The sequence below is a fragment of the Sander vitreus genome, chromosome 9, assembly GCF_031162955.1.
Source record: "Sander vitreus isolate 19-12246 chromosome 9, sanVit1, whole genome shotgun sequence".
In the NCBI taxonomy this organism is placed as follows: domain Eukaryota; kingdom Metazoa; phylum Chordata; class Actinopteri; order Perciformes; family Percidae; genus Sander; species Sander vitreus.
Genome location: NC_135863.1, coordinates 359,702 through 378,842, shown reverse-complemented (window position 1 = coordinate 378,842; position 19,141 = coordinate 359,702). Strand labels below are relative to the sequence as shown.

At 40.3% G+C, this 19,141-nt stretch overlaps 2 protein-coding genes across 2 annotated transcripts; both read right to left on the bottom strand.

The window, feature by feature from the left end:
• Window positions 1-2,974: 2,974 nt before the first annotated feature.
• LOC144523011 (antiviral innate immune response effector IFIT1-like) lies at window positions 2,975-6,624 on the bottom strand. The gene is made up of 2 exons (XM_078258262.1): window positions 6,495-6,624; window positions 2,975-4,640 (listed from the first exon to the last, which is right to left on the bottom strand). Exons 1-2 carry the CDS (start codon window positions 6,500-6,502, stop codon window positions 3,332-3,334), a joined length of 1,317 nt encoding a protein of 438 aa, XP_078114388.1. The 5' UTR covers window positions 6,503-6,624; the 3' UTR covers window positions 2,975-3,331.
• Window positions 6,625-9,255: 2,631 nt separating this feature from the next.
• Window positions 9,256-18,239, bottom strand: prpf38a (pre-mRNA processing factor 38A). The gene is made up of 10 exons (XM_078258263.1): window positions 18,036-18,239; window positions 16,500-16,659; window positions 15,380-15,501; window positions 15,197-15,282; window positions 14,487-14,597; window positions 13,116-13,228; window positions 13,000-13,026; window positions 12,812-12,903; window positions 11,140-11,188; window positions 9,256-10,478 (listed from the first exon to the last, which is right to left on the bottom strand). The coding sequence occupies exons 1-10, from the start codon at window positions 18,163-18,165 to the stop codon at window positions 10,433-10,435; spliced, it is 936 nt and encodes a 311-aa protein (XP_078114389.1). The 5' UTR covers window positions 18,166-18,239; the 3' UTR covers window positions 9,256-10,432.
• Between the last annotated feature and the right edge of the window lie 902 nt (window positions 18,240-19,141).

Here is a 19,141-nt window from a genome sequence, read left to right as displayed (position 1 = left end):
TCCCCATTGTGAACAAGAAAATAAAACATGGAAGTGAGAAAGTTATACCTGAGTCAGTCAATTACACAATTAACTGAAATATCTCATATGTTGTCTTTCTATTATAGTCCTATTGGGTTGAATTATTTATCCCTTTGCATTGTATTTGACATTATAATAAGAACATAGACTACTACTGTCTTAAGGAAATGTGCTTTGCTGTAAGAAACTAAAACTGAATGGTAATGTAATAATTACTTTGATTGTATAACCTGAATAATGTCGGCAGATGCAACTGATTGTCAATCTGTGTCTCAGTTGTACACTATACAATAAATATGTACACTAAGACATCTTTCAGTGTTTTGTTTTTGGTAGTTCCTGTAGGCCTACAAGAAATGAATGGACGATTAAAACTGGAAACTTTGAGAGAAGCAAAACATTTGTTTAGGCCCTGATATATTTTGTGTTCCCCCAAAAAGCCCAAGTAGAGATTTCAGAAGGATTTATTCATATATTTCTTGGAAATATCTATCTATCTATCTATCTATCTATCTATCTATCTATCTATCTATCTATCTATCTATCTATCTATCTACCAATCAGTCAATCAATCAATCATGTATGAGCTACATCAACTGAATATCTATTTTCCAACACTGAGTGTAGTCCTTCCGTGCCTCGTCCTCTGACCAACACAGGATGGTGCTAACACACAAGCTACAAGAAGTATGTTAACTCTCCAACCCTCTACATGCCTCCTTCTCTGAACTTGTTAGGGTTAGTTAGTGTTCAACTCTCTACTTCAGGCTGCGGCCGACAGTAAACATGGCGGGTCATTTGTTCATGATAGTCTTCATATTGATTTGTGGACACAGACATGGCTGAGAAAGCTAGCTTGTCTTGTTGTTAAACATACTGTCAGATTCTATTTAATGATTGTCAACCGTAATACAATGTCATTAACTTTAAATCTTGCTAGCACAACCTTAGCTGGCTAACATCTCGTAGCTAGAAATATATCCCGTTGCCATGTGGTCGTATCTAAGATCCGTCCTATTTACTGGAGAAGTGAACAACATTTACATTGCATAAGAACCATATGGGATAGGAATGATTCCTGATGATTGTTCCGGGTATTAGTCAAACCCTCAGGTGTTACTAGGGGAAAGCCGGGACAGTTAAACGTAATTTACGAAGCGATCATATCGCACTGAAAGCTACTATTTTGTCACTAGCAACCGACACCTGTCCTCTGTCAAATACAGTTGCATTTTCAGCTTGGAACAAAACCGTTCAGGAATTATTACAGCAAAAGTGGGACGTGCGTAATGTTTCATTCGTCCCTCCTGACCGGGACGATTGAAACAGCATGGGGGGGGAAGAATGAAACATACAGTTTAAGTCATTTAAACTTCCCACAACTTCAATATTTTACTACATATCATGAATGGTACTCCCAAAAGGTGTTATTTTAGATAGACTGTTGCTGGGCTATAGCCTACGTCTTCGTGAATGTCTGTTAACAACTAGCCTAATCGCCGTCATCATGAAGCGATTATTGAAAGATTATGCACTGTGGATGATTCTGCCATTTTTATAGCTAGAACAGTAAGTTTTACCATTTATATCATGTTTCTATTGTGGAAAATGTCGTTTCGCTAGGTTTTTACGTGGGTTAGGGCACTGCACATCCAAATAAGTGCCCTTAACGACCCACAGCCCGTCAGTCTCCATAGGATAACATGGGAAAACTCAACCCCCTACCTGGTGGGCTCAAATATATTTTCATCTTTCTAAAACTGCTTTTCCATGTCTCACCTCCATAAATTATTGTATAAACACAGATATTTGTGCATTTACTTAAAATACATGGAATTACAGCCAGGTTGGGACGGTTGAAACAGCTGTTTCAACCGTCCCGACATAGACATATGCCATTATAGCTTGTTTTGCTTTCCATGTAAACAAGCATGCAATATGAAAGTCTGGGATTGTGGAGAACACTAAATGGTCTACTGAATAAGCATGTAGTCAAACCTTTAAATGAAAAACACTCATTAATAATCGAAAAACTCCATTATAAAAGGAAATAACAGGAAGGTATTTCGCTGATAGAAGGAGGTTAACATGCTCTAAGTTTTGACAAAAGGAAGTCTGTCTGTCATCATCGCACTCGGAGAAAACTGGAATGTTTCATTCGTCCCACGTTTCTATCGTCCCGGCTCTCCCCTACCCCCCTACCAGCACTAATCATCTTCGGCAGAAAAAGAAATGTATATAAACAGGAACAGTACAGCGCTGTCAGCGATAGATTTACTAAACAACAGCCTTGTAACTGAAAAAACATTTAACTGCTAATGAGAAAAAGAGACAAAAAACTGTAAAAAAAGACAAAAACTTGGAAAAAGATGGTAGAAAGAAGGAAGGAAGGAAGGCAAGAATAGGTCAAAATAGTATCAAAAACTTCAAAAACAGTGACATAAGAAGGAAAAAGCGAGAAACTTGTAAAAAGTAGAAGGAAGGAAGGCAAGAATAGGTCCAAAGAAGGAGACACAAATGTCCATCACTGTTCTGTGTGAAGTTCTGCAAGATTGTGTAGAAAACATAATATAGTTACCACCAACACAAAAAAACTAACAAAAGAGGATTTCTTAGTTCATATAATGTTTATTTAATAGTATCGTGTAGACTACAAATTGGGATGATATTCAGGTTATACATCATATTAACTGTTTATTTTTCTTACAGCAAAGCAAACTTCATACAGAGTATAATGTACTTATATATAATTAATTATAATTAAAACTTCAAAATGAAAACATTCAACACAACAGGAATATAATAAACAGGTAAGTTTGGAAAGACAACATCATGTAATGACATCTGAACATGTTCACTGTGGATGCTACTTAAAGGACCAGTGTAATTAAATGACTCAGCTTGTTTGATACAGATCTAGTGTACTACTGCTGACAGGTTTTCAGAGTCAATGTTATTTTTTTATTTTAATCAGAATCAGAATTTACTTTATTGTCATTGTAATGACATACAACAAAATTAAAAGTGCTACTGTACGGTGCAAACATAAAAACACACACATAACAGCCTTTGTCTTCTATTAACTGTACTAAAATGCAGACAGTTGTCTTTATATGATACATATCTTTATGTTAACCATTAAAAGACCAAAACCAACAAGAGTTGATCGTACATGTTCTGAATAAGGTGTTGCTGCTTCAGGACCAGCAGACCAATAGAAGGATCAGGTTTTCCTGAAGTATGAAATCAATATAATGTATTCTATGTACCTACATTTAATCTGGATTTAGAACCAGTGCTTCTAAAAACACTATGGCTCTTGTAGGGTTGCCAAAAGCTCCTCTATTTCTCTACACATTGGGCTCCTGTTTTTGTGTTTCTTTAGGGTTGTGATGCTGGTCTCCCGATAGATGGATTCTAGCGGTATCATTGCCACCTGCATGTGATATCGTAGTGACCCTTCGCTGTCTTGTTGATTAAAGTATACATGTTTTGCATAGATGTTGTAAAGCATCTGTTTGTCTGCAGGTTCCAGATCTCTTTCTAGCAGATCCTTGTATATCTGCTCAGCTTTATCCTGGCCGTTATTTAAATTTGCGTATATCTTTGCGAGGTTTATTTTCTTTACAAATGAACAATCAGGGTAAAGAGAAATCACCTCCTCGTGGAGACTGATTGCTTTATCTATCAAGCCTTGATCAAGGCTTTCTGAAGATCTTGAGCTGAAGATCTTCCATTTGTAGCAGTATGCGAGACATTTCTTCAGATAACGCTCACCTGGATGGGTGTCCAGAGCCTCCTCTGCCAAATCAATGGCTTCATCAATAGATACATGTTTTATGTAAACCCCCAGTAGTGGTCTAATACCACTGTAGCTGCTGACAGGATTTCTCAAAAGGATTTCTCTTGCTAACTCACGTATTTCATCTTCGATTCTCTCTCCTTTCTTTGCACGTTGCTGAAGGTAGAGAACAGCGAAGTACAAGTTATCTGGAACCTGTTCCTTGACAATTCTCATTTTCTCCAGAAGGTCAGCCTCCACCCCTGTGTTGCTGTACTTAAAATCATCCACTAACCCTAAGATGTAGCTGGTGTTCCACTCCACCATGTCTGGCTGCATCCTGATGGCTCTCTGGAAGTAATCTACAGCCAGCTTTTTGTCACTGCTGAAAGTCATCAGGGTCCAGCCTTTCTCAGCATAGATCTCTGGATGGAGCTCGTCCTGGGATGGAGATGGGTATTTATTCATCAGGGCGTCGACCTTTGACAGGTAAACCTGACTCTCTGCTTGGTCTCCCAGGTGGTGGTGCAGCCACGCCAGGTTCCCGTAGTTCACCACCAACCAGGGACCCTCATCTGCGTTTCTTATCTTGCTGAAGGCCTCTGCAGCCTTGTTGAAGAAACTCTGGGCGTCTTCGGTGGACCCCAGCTTGTACTGAATGAACCCCCACAGGTTGTAAATGTGACCCAGCCAGCTGTTTCCCTCCTCGGTGCCGATGTCCTCCAGCTTGTCCCTGAGACGGTAAAGTTTAAATGTGCTGATGGGGTTCGGTTCCCAGGTGAAGTGGCACTGCAGGGCCTCCAGTTTGGACTCCAGTGTTGTTTGACTCTGAGCAGCACTGAATGAGAATAAAAATAAGTATTTATTTTAAATTAATTAACAATTTCCATTCATTTTTTAACAGTATACAAAAAAAAAACGAACCCCCCCATTTGTCATCACCACCTACCCAGACAAAAGTCAAGAAAAGATGACATAGTAACCCTAACACAACAGAATAACAACAAAATAGACAGTTAACTGTAAACTAAATAAACATATGTGACAACCAGTAGCATTTTTATATATAAAAACTTGGTGTGGCATAATTTCAAAAGATGGGCTACATCCCAGTAAAACTAGAATAGTCTGTATCTCACTCTGTTAACATGTCAACAAACCACATGGCTTCACAAAACAGACTGTGCTGTAACGTGAACACATCCCTTCATTCATCAACACTCTACCAATATATAACTTTGGGTTTCACCATATACTTGGTGAAGTATATAGACATGGATCCAGTTCAAACAGCCGGGCCACTTTGGTCCAAACTATTTTAAGTCAGCGATTATAGGGTGTGTTTTTGCCTCGTCATAGTTTGACAGATAGGCTTTAATCGGGGCAAGAACAGATTGCTCAATACAATACCAATGCCCTCTCAAGAGGAAGTGACAATGGACCTTTTTCACAGCAGACATTTTGACTTGTCATAGTAGGAAAAGGACAGCTGAAATTGATAACCTTAAGTGTCCCAGGAAGCTATTTCAGTGAGTCAGCATGCACAATATCAGGGCCTCTCCTAAGTGGAATGCAGCCAGCATTACTCCTACTATGACTTGTCAACATGTCTGCCATGAAAAAGGTCTATTGAGCCAGATTCCTTAAGTTAAAGGCATAGTAGTAATACAACATCTTTCGTAGACCCAAACCTCTATTAATTGCTCCTTGTCATTTATTAAAATGTAGCCGGGGTTTCTTACCATTCCATACAAACGTCTTTGTTATCCTGTAAAACCATTTCAAATATAACAGGGGAACCTTCAGAGGAAGAGATTGGATGAGGTAGTTCAGCTTGAGTACACAAACCATTTTTATAACAATAACCTTTTGATTGAGATTGAGAGTTACCCATCTAACATCAACATCACAAGAGATTTTATTCAATATTTTTTTCATTTTACTGGGGAGAGTATAAGATACTCAGGTACACCTGATTGGAAGGCTGTTACGGAGCACGGAGCAGTTAAAGGTAACGCTTCTGACTTGGACCAAGTTACCCAATAACCTGATATGTTTAAAAAAAAGTGTCAATGATCCCGAGAAGACAGGGTATTGATCTGCTAGGTTCAGACACAAAAAGTAATATATCATCAGCATAAAGCATAGGTCTGTGCATTACCCCTCCTATGTGCTCCCCCCTTATGGCTGCTGCCAAGGGCTCTATGGCTAAACAAAACAACAAAGGAGAAATAAAACAACAAGTATTGAAACAAATCACTACTTAAGAATGCATAATTCCCCTGCCAGCCAAGTTTTTGTCAACTTTTACAAACAAGTGATCAAAATCCCCCTGACTGGAAACATTACAAACTGGCATGGTCTGTGAGTAACCTGCCAAGGGCAGCAGGCCTCTGCATCGAGGATTTAAAACAGCCCCATTGGTAACCACCTACCAGGCATCGGTGATATCGGTGAGGTGCCTGTGCAGAACCCAAAGGATATTAAAAGACAACACCCGCCCAGCAGCAGCCTGTTCCCCCTGCTGCTGTCTGACAAGAGATACAAAAACATCTGCCATCGTACCACCACATTACAGAGCAGCATCTTTCCTCTGGCTACGAGACTCCTCAACTCATCCTCTGTGGTCCATCATAAAAAAATAGTGTTATTTGATTCTCTTGATATATTAAATGCAGCAGCAGCTACTCACCTCATCATTCAGCTGTTTCCTCGACTCAGTAGTTCTCTAAATATTCGGCTGGTTTCTGCTCTTGAAGCTGCTTTGGGTTCTCTGGTATAAAGTCAGTGATGTCCAACTTCTGCCTCGCTGTAAATGATGAGATATTGTTGAAGCACGCAGCTTTAAATAGTCATGCTGAAGTCGGAGCGGATGTCCGAGGTGGGGGCGTTTAGCGTATAAAGGTGAACCACTACTCAGTCTTATCTCACCTTGACTGTTGTTTCCCAGGAAATGAAACCTACAGCCAAATATCTGAGAGTAATCACAACAAACTTTATGATTATACATTAGCTTCTTCTTGAAGAGTAAGATGACTCACTGAGTTTCACGCAATAAAATATTCAAAGCCAAGATGGCACGTTTTCATGGCTGACCTTTGTACGAGATGTAGTGGCATGAAGAACTGATATCAGACTCAGTATGTTTGACTTTCTGGAGTGATTGGGTTTATAATCATAAACTAATTACCTTTTCATTATGACATTTTTATCTCTGCAATTGTGATTCCTCATATGTAACTCTGATTGCCCCCCCCCCCCATTTTATTCACGTATTATGGTTGAGCTTGAGTGGATCAGACAGAATAGTGGCAATATTGCTGCAACTACGGATTATTTTCATTGTCGATTAATAGTTTTTTGGTCTATAAAATGTCAGAAAATGATAGAGAATGTGGATCAGTGTTTCTAAAAGCCCAAGATGACGTTCCCAAATGTCTTGTTTTGTCCCCAACTCAAGGATCTTCAGTTTACTGTCACAGAGGACAGAAGAAACTAGAACATATTCACATTTAACAAGCTGCAAGCACAGAAGTTTTACTTGTTTTTCCATAAAAAAACCCGACTGAAACTTATCAGTCGATTATCAAAATAGGTTACTTGTCTACTTGCTTACTTGTCGATTCATTTAATATTTGACAACTAATCGAAAAACACACCAATCAGCGATCCTCAGGAATTAAAACTTTCCAACAGGGAGGGAAGCAAAACGCTGCTTTTCAGCCTGGTGTTTAGTTGCTCTTTGTCATGATTTCTTTCAGATATTTGGCTGTAGGTTTTCATTCCTGGGAAACGACAGTCAAGTTGAGATAAGACTGAAGTAGTAATAAGACTTTAGAGAGCTCGGAGAGCCTCGGGGGCGTTTAGCGTATAAAGTCTTATTATCGTTGGAAGGTTTCTATTCCTGAGGATCGCTGATTGGTGTGTTAAGAAACGTGCTCTGTTGCTCCTGTAACGTGTAACTACACCCCGCAATGACATCACACGGTCCAGGTGTCCACCTGGGCAAAAGGTAAACATTAAAGACATTAAAGATAAGATTTTAAGGGGGTGTTAAGTTACTCTTGTAAACAAACAATGTTAGTTCGGACACAGAGTTGCATATGAGGAATCACAATTGCAGAGATACAAATGTCATAATGAAAAGGTTATTAGTTTATGATTAGTGTCACTGCCAGTAAGACAAACCCAATCACTCCAGAAAGTCAAACATACTGACTCTGATATCAGTTCTTCATGCCATTACATCTCGTACAAAGGTCAGCCATGAAAACATGGCATCTTGGGTTTGAATATTTTACTGCGTGAAACTCAGTGAGTCATGTTATTATTCAAATAGAAGCTCTAATCACAAAGTTTGTCATGATTTCTTTCAGATATTTGGCTGTAGGTTTCATTCCTGGGAAACGACAGTCAAGGTGAGATAAGACTGAAGCAGTAGTTCACCTTTATATGCTGACACAGGCCCTGAAAACTAGCCAGAAACTCCTCTATTTCTCTACACATCGGGCTCCTGTTTTTGTGTTTCTTTAGGGTTGTGATGCTGTGAGGCAAGACACTCTTAAGAAAAGAACAATCTCGACACGTCACTAATGAGCAACTATAGGCTGATATCAAACCTTCCATTTTTAAGTAAAATCATTGAAAAGGAGGTTTTTCAACAACTCAACCTTTTCTTGTCACTGAACAACAGTTTTGATGCCTTCCAGTCGGGTTTTCGACCACAACACAGCACTGAGACGGCTCTTGTTAAAGTCTTTAATGACATCAGCCACATGTGGAGAGAAATAGAGGAGTTTCTGAAAAACCTGCAAGAGCCATAGTGTTTTTAACAGCACAGATTAAATGTAGGTACATACAATACATTATATTGATTACATACTTCAGGAAAACCTGATCCTTCCTAGACACAGGCCCTACAAGACACTGAACCCCCGAACTGCACATCGGAGTGTGAATGTGTGTGAATGTTTATCTGATGAGCAGGAGGCACCTTGTACGGCAGCTTGGCCACAGTGTATGAATGTGTGTGAATGGTTCCTGTACTGTAACTGTTCCTGTAGAAGCCCTTTATAGTCGTTAAGACTAGAAAAGAGCTATATAAACAGTCCATTTACGTTTGAGTTCAGCTCATGAAAAATGGGGGAAAAAACAAAAGTGTTGCGTTTATATATTTATATTTCAGTGTAGTTTTCTCAATACAATTTAGGGAAATAACGGTTTAATTTGGTGCTGATTACAGAGGGGATAAAGTCATTTTTTCCTTGAAAAAGATGATGATTTCATGATTTATTTATTTATTATTGGAAAACTTTACTGGAGTCTTGTTAAATGACATCCTTTTCTATGAACACATTTTAAATCATTAAGTTGATTTACAAATCATGTTTTTATAGTGAAACATGAAAACAAGGCTGTAGTATTTTTAGCATGTGTTATTTTTTACATGATGAAGTATTATTGTAAATAAAATCCCAGATCTGTATCATCAATCCTGAGTTGTGGTTCCTCGTCTTCAAACGCACCTCGAAAAACACAACTTCATGGATCAGGGTCTTTATTTCTTTGACGAACTCTTAACATACAGAAACATTTTCTACATTTACACGGATCCAAAAGTTATCAATGATGGCCGATCTGATGAGGGGGAGTAATATTTAGGGATGCACCGAATCTTCGGATCCCTACGCTTGCACTCCACGCGCTACGCTGGTCGACGTAATGACGTCGCCGTTGATTACGGGAAGGTGTTTACGTAGGTGGAGCCTTCAATGCAGCAGGCTGAGAGGAAGTGGAAATGGAACTGGTGAGCAGAAAAAGTGTTGTTTGGCAGTACTTTCAGTCAAAAGAAGGCCATTCAAGTCCAGCTACATGTTCAATCTGCAATGCTGATTAGTCTGGTGGTGGCGAGGACCCTAAACAATACACAACATCACCGCTGTTACAACATCTGGTATGAAACATCTGGAAGAATACGAGCTGAGCATGAAGGAATCTACAGACAGCAGCCAGAATGCAGCAACTTCAGGTACGGGAAAGGAAGGACAGTCCCAGCTAAAAACTGGTGTTAACCAGACAGTGCCTCTCCCGGGCTGTCAGCCGTTCTCTCGGTAAATGAGTCTCCCTACAGTGGGAGCGGAGCTAACGTTAGCTTTCTCATTTCACCCACCCAACATGCCTTCATCATACACTGGTTAGCGGAAATTTGCCAAACACAATTGTCACTCATCTGGCGATAGCGATGTGCTTTCCTACGATGTAAAAAGAGCACGTGAACTCAACATTAAGTTGTTACATTTAACTATTTCAGAGGCTGTGGACGTTGTTTACTTCATTAATGTGTTTACTGTGTTCATGGACTGAGGATGGGAGGAGGATTCGGTATTCGGCCCAACCCCAAAAATCTGGATTCGGTGCATCACTATTACATTAGATTATTGTCTCTCAGAGGGTTTGAGAGTGATAAGATACTGGACATGAAACACTGCTGGAACCTTTACATTGTAATAACTTACAGATAGGTCAGTGGGCCAACATCTAGAACTGAAATTACTTGTAAAAGAAACAAAGATCTGACAGATCGAAGGTACAAAAAAAAAAGGAGGAAAAGATATAAAAGTAGACGTGAGATCACTCGTTTCCTCTTCGACTCTTCTTGTGACTCTTTTTTGAACTCCTGTGATGGGAAAGAAAGGAAATAAGTCAATAAATGGTTGTTGATAGAACAACTTTTCTACATAAAACTCTGATAACAGAAAAAATCTGCTGATCGTTTGATACGATAAAAAGCTCCAGAAAACGGCAACAGACTTTGTGGGGAGACGGTTACGGTTCAGACTAAAATGTATCCGTGATGGCACGACAAACCATACAAATAAAAAGACATCAGAAGTGACAAAAGCTTCGAAAAGCATAAAAATAAAGCTACAGAAAGTAGGGACACAAGAGTCAGAAAAGCGACAAAAACGTACAAGGAAAAAACAAAAATGTCTGACAAAAAAAAGCATCTAAAATGTTGAAAAAACTCCAGGCTTTCACTGGAAGCCGTCACTGAATTAGTCCGATTCGTAAACCTATAGACGTTTTCTTTAGACACTTTGACAAACAACAAACTTATTGTTCAGCTGCTTAAGTTCAGACAACATTCAGTAACTTTGGCTTCTTTTAGTTAAACAAAAAAAGTGTTTTGCAGAGTTTATAACACGGTACTGAGGGGAGGACAGTTTGGGTATCTGCTCTATTATCTAAAAACTCCACATGATTCCCAGCCTCACATGTGCAGATTATTTGGGAATCTTTTCTGAAAGAAAGTGTGAATGTGTGAGTGACTAACTAACCTCTCTGGGGACTTTGAGTGGCTGCGATGTCTGTGGCTCCGGTGGTGACCTGCATGGTGTGAAAGAACCACAGAATAAATACCAAACAATCCCCGCGTCATCATTTACAGTCAGGATCCATTTGCTCTTTTCTACGTCTTCATTACAAACACATTTCATCCTCCACGGCACACGTCAACAATGTCACTCCGTCTGCATGTTTCCATTTACGCAACGTTAAGCGCCTCCGTCCATCTCTCACATCTGACAGCACAGCAACTCTTGGTCATAACCTGGTTACATCACGCATTGATTGCTGTCATTCCCTTCTCTATGTCTCTACGGTCTCCTCTGTGAATACATACAACAACTTCAACTGGTCCAGAACTCGTTTGCTCGCATCATGAACCAGAACCAGAACCCCTTCTACTAAATCACATTACTCCTGTTCTGCAGCAGCTTCAGCGTAGCATCAATGCATCACACCAACGCAGGGCTTCTTGTTAGGAGTCCATTTCATTATGAAGTGCAACGTTTTCTATTCTTAAATCATTTTCTACTGATCAATACATTGTTAGTAATGTTGACAGAAACGCCAAAACAGCGAAATTGTTGGAAAAAGCGCCAAAAAACAGGGGGCAAAAAAGTGACAAATGACGATGAAAAAGACAAAAAACCTGGAAAAAGCGCCAAAAAAGTCAAAGCGTCGAGACTGTTGAGAGAAAGTGAACCAAAAAAAAGCTGGAAAAAACGTCAACAAAGTGACAAAACGTTTGAAAAATGTGACAAAAACCTAGAAAAGCGTCTAAAAAAAAGGCAAATAAAACATCAAAAGTGACAACCCCCCCCGTGGGGAAAAAAAAAAAAGGTACCTAAATATGTACAGTAGTTGAGCAGGAAAACCGAGAACTGAACTTACTGAAAGTTCAAAGTGAGTTGATTAAATGTTAGACTACACACTGGCTACGTGGCGTGATCGTGGCGTGATCGTGGCGTGATCGTGGCGTGATCGTGGCGTGATCGTGATCGTGGCGTTTCTGTTGCGTGTCAGCTGTGTGGCGTTTTCTACGTCTTTGTACGCCAGAAACGTATCTGACGCTGCTGCTGCTGCGAGCCTGGTCTGTACACATGGATGTTTCCCATTGATAAAATGAAATGTTAAACATAAATATAGACTGATCTGATAACAGCAAAGACAACGTCGGCAGTATTGACGACAAACTAGGCTCCAGAACATTTCCTTCTGTGTTGACAGGTGCAACATTAGAAAATCAATAATTATTATTATTTTTTTTTTTTAAATTGCATTTATATCAAAACCTCGAGACTTTCAAACATCAACATGTCATTTATTAATATGTATTCGTGTCTAAATGACATATAAACATCTGTTCCTATTCTATTAGGAATGGAAACGCTTCCAACACGCTTGAGTGTCGCGTGAAAAACAGGCGTTGGTTCTATTTCTAGCATGCACGTGTCACGCAGGCAGTGTGCAAGCTCTAACCTGTTACCATGGGAGCCGAAATAAAAACGGACACGCCACGCAGCTGACACGCTCACGCCACGCAGGCAGTCTGTGGCCGGCCTTATTCTGTTATCTCCAATAAGTCCGGACCTCTGACCTGGAGTAAAAAGAACCCGGTGGGGACCTTTGAGCGGTGCGTTTGAGGACCCCTGCACTGGAGCATACCTGGGGATTTGGAGCGGTGGCGTCTGTCTCTGGAGCGGCTGCGATGGCGGCGAGGGCTCTTGCTGCGATGGCGGTCTCTCCGGGGCGACGGGCTACATGAGAACACGCAACAAAAACACACCAATGAGCTACGAGCGTTATATTTATAAAAAGGCGGCAAAGGATTTCAGATAAAAAGCAAAACATACCTTCGCCTCTTTGGAGATCTGCTCCTCCTGCGGAAAACAAAATAAGAGACTTTAGTTCACGGTTTCTAAAACACTTTAAAAAGGTGAACATCGTTTTGGACAACTGAGACACAAACCGTCGGGGTGAGCGACTGCGTCTGTAACGAGGTGACGGAGAGCGGCGAGGTCTGTCGCTGTCCCGGTAACCGTCGCGGCGTCTGTGGGGCTCGGGGGTCTGGAGTCTCTCCGGCTGCAGGCGAAGAAACCAAGAACGACAAACGCTACGTTTAAAACCCCGCAGAGAGGCAGCACACGACAACAAACTCACCCTGTTCTGTTCAAAGTCAGGAGGAGAAAAGGATTGTTTACACTGTCAAAAAAATAAATAAATGGCAATTACTTTCTCTGCATTCTTTCCTTGACACACACACACACACACACACACACATATATATGATCTATAATCATAGATAGATAGATAGAGAGAGAGAGAGAGAGAGACAGAGAGAGAGAGAGACAGAGAGAGGGAGAGAAAGAGGGAGAGAGAGAGAGAGAGAGAGAGAGACAGAGAGAGAGAGAGAGAGAGAGACAGAGAGAGACAGAGAGAGACAGACAGAGACAGAGAGAGACAGAGAGAGAGAGAGAGAGAGAGAGAGAGAGAGACAGAGAGAGGGAGAGAAAGAGGGAGAGAGAGAGAGAGACAGAGAGAGACAGAGAGAGAGAGAGAGGGAGAGAAAGAGGGAGAGAGAGGGAGAGAGACAGAGAGAGACAGAGACAGAGAGAGACAGAGAGAGACAGAGACAGAGAGAGACAGAGAGAGACAGAGAGAGACAGAGACAGAGAGAGACAGAGAGAGACAGAGACAGAGAGAGACAGAGAGAGACAGAGAGAGAGAGACCGAGAGAGAGAGATGTTGGCTGAAGATACAAAAACGTCTGAGAAAAGTCTCAAAAAAACGTCAAAAAAACCCTGAAAACATGCTGATATGGTATCGTGATTGACAGCCTCGTGAAGAGGAGCTTCAGCGTTTTGATTGGCTGGGATTGTTGTCGATCCTCCAGATGATGTTTAATGCTTTTTCCGACATTTTCGGCGCTTTTTCTGACGTTTTTGTAGCCTTTTCCAGTTTGGTCTTGTTGTCGTACATGCGTCTTGATAGCAGCTGTGATTTGTAACGTGGTGTAATAACCCTTCCGATATCACTCCACACTTTATTTATGTGAAACTTTTGAACACTCGTACACTCACTTTGAACAGATGTGCTATTGTTTAATCAATGGTAGGCGTTAGCAGAGAGTCTCTCTTGAAACACATTTAGAAATGTGTGCAAACGCCGGCAACAAAACACCGTGCGTTCAACCAACGCGTGTTTTTGGCTCCGCAATCAACGAGCCTTCTGGGGGATATAGCAACTCCATGTGACACACACACACTTACACACACACACACACACACACACTCCTCGATTTATAGCTAGATGCTCTACGAGGTTAGTTAACCGTTTTTACCTTCTCTTCTTCCTCGTCTTCATCTTCACTGGTCTCCACCTCATCCAGGTCTTCCTCCAGAGCGCTGACACGCGTCTCTAACAGCTCGGCCTCCTCCAGGACGTGTCTCTTCTGCACAACAAACAGCAGGTCTAAACACTCGCATTGAGCGGTGTGTGTGTGTGCGTCTGTGTGTGTGTGTGTCTGTGTGTGTCTATGCGTGTCTGTGCGTGTCTGTGTCTATGTGTGTATGTCTTTGTGTGTGTGCGTGTCTGTGTGTGTGCGTGTCTGTGTGTCTGTGTCTATGCGTCTATGTGTGTGTGTCTGTGTGTGCGTGTCTGTGTCTATGTGTGCGTGTCTGTGTCTATGTCTGTGTGTGCGTGTCTGTGTCTATGTGTGTATGTTGGTGTGTGCGTGCGTCTTTGTCTGTGCGTCTGTGCGTGTGTCTGTGCGTGTGTCTGTGCGTGTGTCTGTGCGTGTGTCTGTGTCTGCGTGTGTCTGTGCGTGTGTCTGTGCGTGTGTCTGTGCGTGTGTCTGCGTGTGTCTGTGTCTGCGTGTGTCTGTGTCTGCGTGTGTCTATGTGTGTCTGTGCGTGTGTCTGTGCGTGTGTCTGTGTCTATGTGTGTCTGTGTGTCTGTGCGTGTGTCTGTGTCTATGTGTGTCTATGTGTGTCCGTGCGTGTGTCTGTGTCTATGTGTGTCTGTGTGTCTACAGACGCGATGTAAGCGCACCTGAAGCCGGGGCAGAATGATGTCACACATCCTCTCCGCGTGAAGGAGCTCGTCGATGAACTCGTCCACGTGCATCATCTCAAACTCTGAAACGGAACATGAAAACAGATGAAAACAGAAGCAACCTTAACAAAGCTAGTGTGTGGGTCAGCGCCGTATGAGTCGATTAATAACAATCCTCACCTCCGTTTCTGTTCTGACTCTTGACTTTCCTGTAATCGTTGTAGAGCGGCTCCAAGTATTTGTAGCAATCGACGGCAGTGCCAGTTAACCTCATGTACATCGCGCCGAGTAAACGGACATATCTAAAGAGAGAAAACAAGGAGAGAAAGCACGGTGAGATGGTTGTTAAAGATCCACGCAAGCCCAGCATGAGTCAGCAGATATTAAGTTTAAATAGTCGTCCAAATAGTAAATGGGAAATAAACCATTAACCCTCCTGTGGTCCCCGTTTTCAACGTTTCTACATCAGAAATTTGGGTTTCTTTCAACCAGATTGCCCAAAAGTAACACAGACGGTTGCATGAAACGCTCTTCACAAGTAGAAGTAAGGATCAGTTCTCTACTATCATTGACTTTTGGGTGTTTTAATCCATTTTTGACTAAACGTTGACAGTCTGTGATTATCCATAAACATCCCCTGATCTTAACTATCATAATGTCATGATAATGTATACTTTCTGCATTTTTTCAACATTTCATTAAGGATACTTGAGGTTTATTGACTATAAAATAACACAAAACCAACACAAGTTGGTGTTAGTGTATACTGGTGGTAGTGGGGGGGGGGGAAGCGCAGAAAACGTCGAAAAATGCTAGAAAAACTTGTTTAAAAAAAAAATGTATTAATCTTGACATGGGAGGACAACACGAGGGGTTAACACTTTCTTCCTGACTGGCTATGGATGTTGATGTAAGAGTCAGTCTCTAGAATGACACGGTCCTTCTTTACTAAATCAAAGACATCCATCCTTTTTTTACATCTGAACGGCCAGCCAGTGTGCAAGCGTTGTAGTGGCGATTTATTCTCACATTAAACAAAAACCAACAAATATAACCTCAAAATCAAACAGCTACTGAGACACTGAAGGAATGAAAACGTACATTGTCCTGGTGGAAAGAAAAAAAGAAGGCGTTTTGGGACATTTGTCCCTGCGTAAGATGTATTTCTTCGGTGCCTCTGTGGCTGTTTGATTCTGAGTTTTGTTGTTTTTATCGAGTGTATTTTCCCATTTGGTTCTTGTTTGTTTGAGGAGGGGAAGCCCAAGTGTTCACTTTATTCTCTCAATAGATTGAAACGCACTTGAAATCCTCGTTTTTTATGAACTCGACGATGATGTCTTTTTCGGGTTGAATCTGCAGCATCTTCAGAGTGAGGCAGAGGAAGGGGGTGGGCTTGATGTTTCCCCCAAAAACTCCACCGACAAACTTCAACTCCATGGCTTTGTCAACAACCAGCTCCGCTGTGGATCAAACAACAACATGCAAACACGTCATTAACAACATCACTGTAAGAAAAGGACAAAAACACACCGTTGTCACGTAGATACAGGCTCACTACTATGTTAAATCAGTGTTTCCTTTAGGACTTATTTTTAGCAGTGTGGGAAGGTCTGTCCGAACAACAACCCCCTCTGAATAGTTGTACTTGTCGTTAAACTGGACGGGTCCAATAACCTCTGAATGGTTCTACTTGTTGTTAAACTGGACGGGCCCAATAACCTCTGAATGGTTCCACTTGTTGTTAAACTGGACGGGTCCAATAACCTCTGAATGGTTCTACTTGTTGTTAAACTGGACGGGCCCAATAACCTCTGAATGGTTCTACTAGCTGTTAATTGCAATGTGAGTGGCAGCCAATCGGGGGGTGTATTCTGTCGGCAGGATCATTTAAAAGGCGACTGTGACTACATTGTGCGTCTGCCCTATTTCTGATACCGTGGCGGCAGAAATGTTGCCGTGGCGAGCCGCCACTACAAAATCAACATGGAGGAAACACTGATATCTGCAGCATTAATATTCCCCTTCATTGTAACAAAAAACGACCCAGAACAAATGTACACAAAAGTATGCAAAGTGGTTGAATATAACAAACTGTAGTATTTTCCTTTCATGTAACTTTATATTTTACTACATCTCAGGAGATATAGTACTTTTTACTCCACTACATTTTTCGGACAGCTTTAGTAACTTTTTAGATGACAGTTTTTCATCCCCTTCCTGTCCAGTCAGTGAAAACCACGTATCTCCAGATGTGTTGATGTTACATGTTTGGGATGAACTGAAGGATAAAGTGTTCCTTTATGTCTTTATTCTCCTACTTCTTAAGCTACATAAAGTCTTTAAAAAGCATCTTGGATCAGCTGGAAAATGCATCGTCACAACGCTGAAAATAAACGCTTTTACTTAGTTTGGGAGTATTTTCAGTGTGGTATTAGTACTTTTACTGCAGTAAAGGATCTGATCAGCAGTTTAATCAATAATGAAAATAGTTAGTTGGAGCACTAATTTGTCTCACACTATTACAAAGTGAATATATTTGGGATTTTAGATAAAATAAACAGTTACGAGAGTTAACTTTGGCCTGCGGTAACGTAATTAGCTTTAGCACGCTTGGTATTTTCACTATTTTTAACAGATCTAGAGGAAAACAAAACTTAGGCTACACTTAAGTGATATATATGGTTCCATAAATATAAGAAACTAAATTCGGCTACACATTTAATGTGAATTTAGTTACTTTAAATAGAGAACAGATGGGTGAAATCTGCGGGTTGAGGGTTAGCGTTGTTAGCCGACAGGAAGCTAACGTTAGCTCGTTGGCTAACATGCTACTCACCGGTCAGACCGAAGCACTCCTCCTTCCAGTATTTAGACTCGTAGATTCGAGTCCGGATGATTTTCTCCACCAGATACTGCGGGTTGGTCCCGTGTATACTGTTCGCATCTTTCACGGTTCTGTTTGCCATCGGAACGAAGAATCAGAGACTCAACTAGCATGGAAACAGCAGCAGCCTGCGATCCACCGCCGGAAACAGTCTAAATACAACTTCCGGTTCGTTTTATATTTTATTTTTTATTTATTTTTAAGAGTAAAAGTTCCCCGAATCAATCTGCAAGTGTCGCTGTTGGACTGAAACAGAATGACACACGTTTTAAGATAACGATAATCACTTGTTTGAGTTTTGTTTATTAAAATGTATTAAACGTTACTACTAATCCTTCATTCCCGCTGCCAAAAACAGCTTAAATAAAATGTAATGACCCACACACAAACACAAACACTTTCTCACTTTGCACACATACATTGTATTATTTTTTATCCTGTGTATATTATTTTTTATAACTTATTATATGTTTACTATCTGACTTTTTTTTTTAATTCTTTTGTTTGTCAGAACAGACAATACAAGTTTATTTTTAAAGTTTTTTTTTAATCTGAATCTGAAATCAAACAAATGTCAACACAAAACAACTATTAGTACATGTTATATTCGCAAATGTCGGTTTGTTAAGGTTGTTAAGGTTACCCCAAGTTGTGTTGCTTTTTAAATAAATAAGTATTAAATATAAAATACATTTTTAAATAAATATAATTTTGATTTAATTCAATTGTAGTTCATTTATAAGGTTATTTGAATCAATTCATTTATTTTATTTGACATTCTTCTATTAATTATATGGTTTTCTTATTGTTTTTTACATGTATTTTATTTTCTATATTTTATTTGTATGCTGCTTAGAATTATTTGTAATATTGAGAGTTATATAAATGCCTGTTTTGTATTTAAAAGCATTGAATAAAAATAAAAGATAAATAAATAAAAGCATATCAACACAAAACGGACAAAAAATAATCGAAAATAAGATATAAAATATAGATATAATGGTTTTAAAATAGGGATTTAAGATGCAAAGATGTCATTTAATAGGAAACATTTCACT

Excerpts from the sequence above, each read along its gene's own strand:
- prpf38a (XM_078258263.1), bottom strand. The coding sequence starts at position 18,165 with ATGGCAAACAGAACCGTGAAAGATGCGAACAGTATACACGGGACCAAC. Across the intron at positions 14,598-15,196 it reads TCATTCTGCCCCGGCTTCAG|AAGAGACACGTCCTGGAGGA; the intron begins GTGCGCTTACAT and ends TTTGTTGTGCAG. Across the intron at positions 13,027-13,115 it reads CGCAGTCGCTCACCCCGACG|GAGGAGCAGATCTCCAAAGA; the intron begins GTTTGTGTCTCA and ends TGTTTTCCGCAG.